This window comes from Lactuca serriola, chromosome 8 (genome assembly GCF_051521515.1).
Source record: "Lactuca serriola cultivar US96UC23 chromosome 8, Lser_US96UC23_V15, whole genome shotgun sequence".
NCBI classification, from domain to species: domain Eukaryota; kingdom Viridiplantae; phylum Streptophyta; class Magnoliopsida; order Asterales; family Asteraceae; genus Lactuca; species Lactuca serriola.
The window spans coordinates 200,373,093-200,383,727 of record NC_136415.1 but is presented as its reverse complement, the minus strand read 5'-3'; the positions used below and the strand labels follow the sequence as shown (position 1 = coordinate 200,383,727).

General features: G+C 33.3%; 1 protein-coding gene across 1 annotated transcript; it reads left to right on the top strand.

Moving 5' to 3' along the window:
* Positions 1 to 785: 785 nt before the first annotated feature.
* LOC145069765 (Splicing factor, CC1-like protein) lies at positions 786 to 9,198 on the top strand. Its single transcript, XM_079016711.1, has 14 exons — positions 786 to 940; positions 1,881 to 2,557; positions 4,578 to 4,659; positions 4,759 to 4,815; positions 5,130 to 5,185; positions 5,280 to 5,508; positions 5,627 to 5,710; positions 5,864 to 5,938; positions 6,431 to 6,514; positions 6,689 to 6,753; positions 7,130 to 7,322; positions 7,416 to 7,504; positions 8,232 to 8,346; positions 8,942 to 9,198. The coding sequence occupies exons 1-14, from the start codon at positions 809 to 811 to the stop codon at positions 8,981 to 8,983; spliced, it is 1,980 nt and encodes a 659-aa protein (XP_078872837.1). The 5' UTR covers positions 786 to 808; the 3' UTR covers positions 8,984 to 9,198.
* The last annotated feature ends 1,437 nt before the right edge of the window (positions 9,199 to 10,635 follow it).

The window sequence follows — 10,635 nt, the reverse complement described above, 5'->3', positions numbered from 1 at the left end:
GGCCAGTGACGAAGTATGGAGCGTGGTGAGGAGGCGATGATATCTGATGAAAGAGTATCAAAGAGAACAAAGAAAGATGCGAGGTTTGAGGCACAATTGTCTTTTCGACTCATTCAGCCAGAACAATATGGTTTGGGGCTTTGTGGGAAAGACATATCTTACAGGAAAAGACCAATTTTTTTTTGCAAATCAAACAATATTTGCGACCCATTCAACAAAAAATATATGTTTAAACCTGGAAAGATGTCTATAAACAGGATCGTAGATTTATTTAAAGCGCTGATATGCCAATACACTAATACGATAAGTCGTGTATAACATAACATACATAACACATTTATGCCACCCACCTTCAAGATTAAAAAAAAAACTTTATGCATTTTGGATTTTAGCAAATGGGACAGTCCCACGTTTTTATAAGATCTATTCTAAGGATAGACCGACTTAGTTCTTCATATCTTCGTTGGAATGTGTCTTGATAATATCTGTCAAACATAAGTTGTAAATTGTTGTTGAAAATATACATAACTATTGATAAGGGCTTGCATGTGTCAAGGTTTTTTGACCGGTGCAAATCGGGCATAAAACCCGTATTTGTAACTGGTCCATTGACGCTATCCTCAAGAACTCAACCAATCAGCATGTTCAAAAAGATAAGCATGGTCCGAACCGGTTTGGATAAAAATGGTTGGGCCGGAAAACAGACCAATTTGCCCCTCTACGGTCGACTCTACTCTTACCTAGATTTTGAGTCAATTGGGCCCAGTCTAATATTACATACCGTTCAGACCGGCCCACCTACGGGAGAATGCTGTTAAAGTCGCAGCGATTTTTTGAGGAGTGTCGGCCTTCGAGAAAACACTTCCACTCTTTCCAACAACCAGACGGTTTCAATCCGCAGTCACCTCTTCTCCACGGCGGTCTTCAATACGTTGCTCAGGTACCCCTAAAATTACCGAAATTCCATCCACAGACCTAATTTTGGCATATGTTGATTGCTTCAATGTTTATTTATGACCACTCTTAGATATTCACTTAATTTAGGGTTAAGCAAAATCGAATTTATCCGCATTGAAATTCGCAACGCTGAGAAATGTGATGGTATCTATGTGGTTTGTGATTAAACACTGTGTTATATCTGCTTCTGGTGCTTAGAATTGTTTTTTGCTAACTAAGAAGTTTGATTGTATAGTTATTAATTTGTTTTGAATTAATATGAATAGATAGTATTGGATGTGTCAGGTTGAAATGAACATTTTTGACTTCAAAGTTGGAATCAACGTTAATTTGTGAGCGACAGTTATTTTTAGATTAACCCCTTGAAATAAATACTACAAATAACAGAATAGGGTTAATCAGTGACTTATCAATTTATGCAACGAAGTGCATTTATACAACATATATATACCTCCGTGTTTCACTTTTTACTGATTTTTGGACCAGTTCATGTAAGCAATTTGTTTAATTAATGCATAAACCTGTAAGTGCCTAAATTGATAAAACAGCGTAACATAAACTGATGAGCTATAATCTCTTAGAAGTTAGAAGTTCAGTTTCTTAAATTAATGGTGGCTTACTTAATTTTAACAAAAATGGAGTTGGAGCTGTCCAAAGAAGGCTGTCAGATTGTTTTTAGGCTCTTATTAGCGATTGTTTTTATCTCTGGAAAGTTTAGTATTCAACTTATGGATTACTAGAAACTGCAATTACAAGAAACTACAAATAGTAATGACAAAAGTTCTTGAACGACCTTAGTTTACTGAAATTGCTTTTAACCATCTTAAGGTGACAATCCCCTTATAATACTAATTTTAAGAACCCCCTTTGTAATCGGAAGATCTTAAATGTGCTATGTCCTTATGGGTTTCTTTTCCATGCAGTTTTGGGAACTATTAGCTGACTTTACAATGGATTTTGATGAGTATGATTACTTGGAAAAAATGGTGGAAAATCCCGAACCACCAAAGTCGGATCAAAGAGCTAATGGTGGTGAAGAAAGTGGTAAAAATGAAGATAAAGATCGAAGCCGAAGCTCTAGGCATAGAAGTGAGAAAAGCAGTGATGATCGTAGGTCAAAACGTGCAAAATCAGGTGAAGATTCCCGTGAACGTGAGAAAGAAAGAGGCTCTTCTCACCATCGTTCATCTCCAAAAGATGGGGATAGGAGTGATAGAGACAAACAAAGGGGTACCCGTGAAACACGAGACAGAGATAGGGATAAAGATAGGAGCAGGGAGGACAGAAATGGAAAGGGTAGAGATAAAGATAGAGAAAGAGAAAGAGAAAGAGACAGAGGTGGTGACAGGGATAGGGAGAGGGACAGAGTGAGGGTAAAAAGGGAGCATGGACGTGAGCCTGAGAAAGAAAGGGAAGAGAGAGATCAAGAGAAAGAGAAAGAACATGAAAGACCACATCGAAGTGGAAGCCGATCAGAAAGACATGGGAGTGAAAGGGACAGGGAAAAGAGCCGTGATAGAGAGGTCAAAGATAAAGAAAGAGAAAAAGAAAAAGAAAAAGAAAGGGAAATTAGAGAACCTGATCGTGATCGTGAAAGCAGGTATTTTTTTTATGTTCTTGTTCTCTCTTTACTTTCTTCTTGTATTGATAGTATGTGCTTTATGCGTTGTGGCAAGTATCTCTGCTTTCACTATTTACCTGTTTACCCTTGCATCTCTTCTAACCTCCTTAAGTCAAGACATGATGATTAGTTCAATATTAGCAATATTCCTCCCTATTTTAATTGCAGCTTCTTTTGTTGTTTGGGAAGGGAATCTTTATTTCCTTGTACGTGCATTCGTGGGTTGCTTAATGGTGTGTTTCTGCTAGTGGAAACATAGATTATGAATATTGAACATATGTTTTGAGAATAGAATATTAAACCCTAGATTCTGGGAACTCGCAGATGTGGTAGAGCAATCCTCAGATGGTCATTCTGGGTTCTAAGCCAGACTCATGGACTCGGGTTTAGGCTTTTACAAATCCGTATAAAAGATTGAAATTGCAAGATTGGGGGTTTGAACTTTGAAGTTGGTGGGGCCTTTTGGCAGGGTGATGATGATGTCATGTTATGATTTTCATTATCCTCCACCTTTCCAGTAGCATCATCTTATTCGTATCTGTTCTGTTGCAGAAATGCTGTTATGGGAGTAGTGGGATTTGCTTTACAGAGGCTTTGCTTTTGGATATCAGTTCACTTGTCTACAAGAGCCGTTTTTTTTGCAGGATATTATATTGCCATGTGTTATATATATACTACATATAATTATTATTATTACATTTCAGGTCTAATACCACCAATAGCTCATGTGCCACTTCATCTTTCTTTATCTAAGTTTTGCCTTGACTTGCCTGTGCATTTTGTTACTGATTGTCCATGTTGTCAGGACCATGAAAGATTTGTTTTCCTCTTTTTTTCTTTTTTCCCCATTCCATTGTTTTCTTTAACAATTTGTTTTTATATATGTGAACGAATCATAGGTGCTATAGATTTGGTTATTTAATCCTATATTTCCCGTCCTAGAATCACATAAATAAAGTGAGTTACAGTTATAGTATTTAGCAACACAAGTCTATTAGTAGTTTAGGGTGTGTTTGGTTCATAGATTCAATGGGAAACTGAAGGAATTGGAATCTTGAATTCCATTGTGGGTTTTTTTGTTTGCTAAACCAAGGGAGTTATATTCCAGGATATTTCTTCACAAGTCCAAGTTTGAGAGGTGTTGTCATTTCTTGGGGTGGTTGGTAGGGATTGAGTTCTATTTTATTTTTCATTAAATGACCAAAACCAAATTTTCCTCACAAACCCATCAAAATGCAAACACATTCTTCCTTTAACATAATTTACATTCCAGTTTCCTTGATTGATTTACAAATTAAAAAGAAAATAACAAAGGATTGTGATTGAATTCCATTCCATTTTCATCCAACCAACCACTTGATGAATTCCAATTCTTTTAGATTCTAATTCCTTTGACATATTCCATTCCTTCCAAGTAGATTCTATGAACCAAATGGTTATCAACACCATAGATCCCAAACACTATTGTTGCTTTATTCTTGTAAGTTATGAAGGTGTTATTTTATGCTTAAAAAATTTCATGTATCTCCATTTGGGCTTCAAATCATGATATACTTCATACCAGTTGTTCTTTGATTGCTGTTGTATGGAGATTAGGATACCCTTTGTGGCTTTAGTTTTATATTATTTGTATTACTGTGTGATGCAAGTCTCTTGCTGCCCTTTGGAAATGTCTAATCATGAAATGAAAGCTGTTAGCAGGTTCAAACACTAATATTATCATGTCACCCTTATATCCACTGATGTTCAATCAAGTAAGCTTAGGTTCATTAGAAAAGGTACAAAACCTATCTTTTATTGTCACCTCAAAATCGAATTGAGTTACATAGTGGTGTATGCCTATTCTGTTGCGTTTAACTATTACTTTCTTCTCCAGGTCGCTTTTGAATATGCAAACAAAGAACTTAATATGTGGTTTACACAAATTGAAGAATAGTTCTTGCATTATAAATGCTTGCAAATAATGAATTAAGGATGAATTTGAAATGTTGTTTTTCAGGCGATATAAAGACAAAAAGGAAGGAGCAGTCGAGCCGGAGGTTGATCCTGAAAGAGATCAGCGCACTGTCTTTGCATATCAGGTAATATAACATGACTCATTTTGATCTTATTAAATGACTGTTTTGCCCCCTAACATCAACTCTTATGTGGTTCATTTCACATTCCCAATAAAATTACAGATATCTCTCAAGGCTGATGAAAGAGATGTTTATGAGTTCTTCTCAAGGGCTGGCAAGGTCAATTCTGGAACCTCTTCTCTTCCTTTTTTTGATACTTGGTTTTCTTTTATATTAAATTAAATTGCAAGAAATAGCAAAGTACTTTAATTCATTCCATCCTATCACAATATTGTATTTTGAAAAAAGTAACTACCCCATTATAGCAATGTCAGTTTAATACAAAGCTATATTCACTGCTATAATTGGTTAGATTTGTCAAAGTATAATGCCCTAATAAGAATAAAAAAGCATATAAAAATTTCAAAACACAATGTCTAAATGTGAAAATTTCAAAAACGCAATAACTGTAATACGATAATTTGTGATTTCAGGTTCGAGATGTACGTCTTATTATGGACCGAAACTCAAGGCGCTCAAAAGGGGTTGGGTATGGTTTTCTGCTTTACAAATTACAATAATACCCTTTGTCCAGTTTCTCAATTCTTTCATGAAACGTTATATTCTACTCTTTACATTTTCAGGTACATTGAGTTTTATGATGCAATGTCTGTCCCTATGGCAATAGCACTATCTGGTCAACCTCTTCTTGGTCAACCCGTCATGGTCAAACCATCAGAAGCTGAAAAGAATCTTGTGCAGTCCACTGCAACAGCTGCTGGGGTTGCAGGCGGTGCAGCATACGCAGGGGGGGCTAGAAAGTTATATGTTGGCAATCTTCATTACAACATGAAAGAAGATCAACTTCGCCAGGTATCTCCATCTTTTTTTTTTTTTTAGAAATTCCAGATATCACAAGATGTAAAATACTAAAATGTTTTTTTTTTTATTAATTAAATATGTTGATGATCTGACTTTGTTTTCTTGTCAGGTATTTGAATCATTTGGTGTTGTAGAGCTGGTGCAATTGCCTACTGATGAGACTGGAAATTGTAAAGGTTTTGGTTTTATTCAGGTGAGTTTACTTTAACCATATATATATATAGATTTTAGATGCTGTGTGTGTGTGTGTGTGTTTTTTTTTTTTTTTTTTTTTTTTTTTTTTTTTTTAATATATTGATTGAAAGGGTTAATAAGAACATGACTTATATTTTGTGTTGCTGTTCAGTTTGCACGTCTTGAAGATGCTAGAGCTGCACAGAGTTTAAATGGTCAATTGGAGATTGCAGGTCGAATGATGAAGGTACAAATTTCTCATATGACTGTGTTAAGATTAATTGTCTGGATGTTAGTGAATGACCATTTTACCCTTTCTGTTTGGAAGTGATGCTGAACAAGAACCGACTGTTTAATCAAGAACTTTTACAAACTGAAATTGTAAATGGCTGGTTATTTGATGTAAATAATGATATACAGTTACAATTATTTATTATCACAACATGATTAGTAACTTAAGTTGGACACAATATCAATAACAATTTAAATTTGACACACTATTTAATAAGTTAAAAAATAAATATTAAGTCTATCAAGTCAAAAAGAAGCATGCACTTAATCATGTAAGCTATATGTAGATGTTTCTTTTTGACATGATGCAGAATGAACACCTTTGCAGAAAACGTGCCAACTTTTTACAAGTTTGCCTTGAATAATTTTTTTCTTTACATTTCGCCAAATCTGCTGTCATTTTCTCTAAAATTGTTTCAAACAGTATTAATAATCTACTAATTTACAGGTGTCTGCCATTACTGATCAATCTGGAATGCAAGAAATGGGTGTAAATCCTGGTGATTTTGATGATGACGAAGGAGGTGGCCTGGTTAGTATTAGCACCCCTTCTTTGCCTTGTTGGAATTTATAAACGTACATTTTTTATTAATAAAGAAATTGTTTATATCATGGATTTTCACACAGTTTTTATTTTCTCATATGGTTTTTAAATATGATTATCAGGTCCTTTTTATCTTTTCAACTTGTATCCGTTTATTTTCAGTCTTTGAATGCACGTTCTCGAGCACTTCTCATGCAGAAGTTGGATCGTAGTGGAAACACAACAAGGTGCAATACACTTTCCATCATAACTTTATGTTATATATCAAGGATAATTGCAAAAAATAACAAATTACTTTCACTTATTTGTGTGTTATAACATGCTACTTCCATTACGACAGTACTTTGTAAAATCTAATTAATTATAGCAATGTAGTGTCATTTAGTTTTCTTATTGGAACATTTTACCTCTACAAAATCTACCCTATATAGCAATGAAAATGGCAATGTACTTTTTTTATCTGTTTATTTCTATTACAACATTGTACTTTTGCTTTTTTGAGCATCTTGAAAAATCTACCTAATTATAACACTTCACTTTTATTATGTAGATTTTCGAAGTACATTGCTATTTCTTTCACTTAACACTTATGTATATGTACAGTGCACTTGGCATCCCGGCCAATAATAGCACAGGCCTAGCGCCAGCTGGCGTTCCTTTTTCTGGGCTTGCATCGATGCCTGGTGCTGTGCCACTCCAACTCCCACTCCCACCTGTTCCTGTTCCACCCATAGAGAGCATTGGTATCCCCAGTGAATGTCTGTTGCTGAAAAACATGTTTGATCCTGAGTTAGAGGTATTTTAATTTTAACCATAATATATATACTTTTATATAATATTATATTAATATATAATGATAAAAATTTAATGGTTTTCTGTTTATTTTCAGGATGAGCCAGATTTTGATCTTGATATCAAGGATGACGTTCAATCTGAATGCGCAAAATACGGAAAGCTAAGACATATTTATGTCGAGAAGTAAGTTTCTTGTTAGTCTTTACTGCTAAATGCAACAAATAGCAATGTACTTTCACTATTTTTTTTTGTCTTAAGGCATTTCTACTCAGTTATAGCATTCTACTTTCAATTTATTTCTTGTTAGGATATTATAGTGATGAGAAACAGAAATCAATAGATAATGAAACTAAAGAGAAACAGGAAGAATCAGAGAAGAAGAAGATGATATCATTAAATCTAATATTCTAATGAAATGAATTACAAACTATATTGAATGAAGCAAGACCCTCAAACAATCCCAGGGAATCTCCCTCTCTCACTAGCTAAATGCTAAAGCCAAGAACATTGAACAATACTAATCGACATCCCCAAAATGAAGTTACTCTTCCCTCTTTATTCTACTCTCTCTCTCTCTCTCTCTCTCTCTCTCTCTAACTAACTTTCAAGCCACTTTCCATTTTTGCCCTTCTGCCCCTTCTAGAATGCGCATGTAATATTCCTAGTTTATTTATATCAAAGCCCAACAATTTTGAATCTGTATCATATAGTTTGCAAAATCTACCTATTCATAGCATTGTATTAAGATGACTTTGCTATAACAAACCAATGAAAGTACATTGCTATTTCTTGCATTTAACCCTTCTTTTTATCATGCATGCCTAATAAAACTGAAGATGATTGTGTTTTCTTATCATCATCATCATCATCATATAATACTTCGATTGGTGTTATTGATGAACATGAACAGGGAGAGTGCTGGATTTGTGTATTTACGTTTTGAGAATAGTCAATCTGCTGTAGCTGCTCAGCAAGCTCTTCATGGAAGATGGTTTGCTGGAAAGATGATCACTGCTACCTTTATGGTATTTCATTTTCTCCACTTATCACTCTCCTTTTTTTTTTTTTTTTTTTTTTTTCAATCAAGGCTAAAATACAGAAAAAAACACACCTATAATATTTATATTATATGTACTTTTCTTGATTTTTAACCTCTCAAGTTTTTTTTTGTAATGATTAAACCATATTATACTTCTTTTCAACACTTAAAAAAACATTTTCCCATTTTCCTGCTTTTGATATTACTGCTAAATACAAAAATAAAGAAAAACATAACATACTTATTTATACAAACAAGCTACACTTTTTTTTTATCCAATCTATTCAACTTGTCAAAAACATTTCAACCAATTTGGCTCAATAATGTACCTTGTACACATAACTTAGTTTTGTTTTTTTTACACATATTAGCAACAAAATTGATACATTTATATCAAGTATAATAATATAATTGTGACATGAAACAGAAACACCAAGTATTTTACAAGTTTCAGGTTATATATTTGCTATTATCATTAATGAAATGCAAGTTCGTTGCTATTATAGATAAAATTATAAGTGTGTTTCTATTATGGGTATTAAAGCCCATTACTAACCAAATGTTTATAATCTTTGATAAAGGTGCCACAAAACTATGAGGCCAAATTTCCGGACAGCATCTAGGTGATTGAAAAATTTTAAAGCTGTTTTTCGTTGTAATTTAGATGTGGTTTCTAAAGTGTGTACAAGAACATTGTTTGGTATTTTGAGCAATTGCAGGCATTTGTGTTTTTTCTTTTATCATTTTAAGGAAAAACTTTGATGTATAATATTCTATTATTCATGTAGTATGATTCTTAATGCACTTTATACATTTCTCGTTTTTTTATTTTTGATAATTAAGTTATTAAACTCATAGTTTTATGTTGAATATGTCGAGATATTTAAAAGTTTATGGTGTTGAAAACGTTTCCATAACTAATCACTAGTATGTGAGGATTTGGTGTTGAAATTATTTTGTTGTAGCCTTTTAGCAAGATGTAAAGGAGAGGGGTCGTTTTTACAGTTGGGTCTTCGGCAAATGAATTAAAGAAAACATTATGCGGTTTTTGATATGAACGTGAGTTAGATGTAGTTATTGATGGTGTGTGTAGTTCCTTTGTTTAAAAGAAAAGAACGTCCTTTCACTGAATACTAGAGGAATTTGTGAATTGGTGCAAATGAAATGGTTAAAATCCTTATTTTGCCAAGGGGGTTCCCTTTTTCCCCAAAAAAAAAGTTCACTTTTTGGTTTTACAAGAAACCATGTTTGGTGCTTGAGTTACATGGTAGTGCTTGTGGCGTATCACGAGGTATGTTTACTTTCAAAAAACAAGTTTTGTTGTGATAACAATTTTATTGCAAATTATGGTACGATGTTGAACTGAATCGGCGTGTAATATATTATTTTAATTTAATAGTAAAATAACTAATTTAACATTACTAAACATCTACAATCTTTAATCAATATATTTTAACTATATAATTAAATCAAATTGTTTAATGTGATTGTATACTATTAACTTTTAGAGTAAATTACAGAAATGGTCATGTGTTTGTTACTTTGGTATGGCCGTATGGGTGGTCATCATGTGTTGCAACATTATTGCACTAAAAGTCCAATTTTTTTTTTTTTTTTCAGTCTCAGCCCTATGATTGTATTTTGTTGCACTAAAGGTCACTCCAAATTTGGTTAAGTGAGACCTTGTGCCTCTTACTGGGCACAAATACAATGGTGTTTTCCTTCTCACACCTCTATTACCGCCACCCTCAAAAGATCAAGTAATAACTGAGACTATTAGGCTTACATCAAAATCTTACCCCCAAAGCTTACGCAATAGTTTTTGAACGGCTCATGTGAGTTTAATGGGTGTTTTAACAAATCTAAACAAACTTTCAATGGGTGTTTGACAAAATCAACTATATTAAATTTACCAAAATGTTGGTCCTATTGATAAGGACACATCAAGTTATAGTAAAATTTAATGGGTGTTTAACAAATCTAAACAAACTTTCAATGTTGGAATTTTTTTTTTCTCAAAATTTTGTACAAGTAGTTTCTACAAATTTTCCCCATTTTGTTTTCACATAGGTTCAACTTTCACTTTGTTTTAAACGTAAATTTCCTTTGTTTTTTTGAGTGAATCTTCTTATAAAATTTTATTTTTTAAGAATTTGATTTTATAAAACTATTTTTTACTACTTTTTACATCTTTTGTTCAAGCTATGAATGTTATATATTTTTGTCTGGCCTCTTTATCTTAATATAACGTAACCCAAATGCATTCATTATGTGT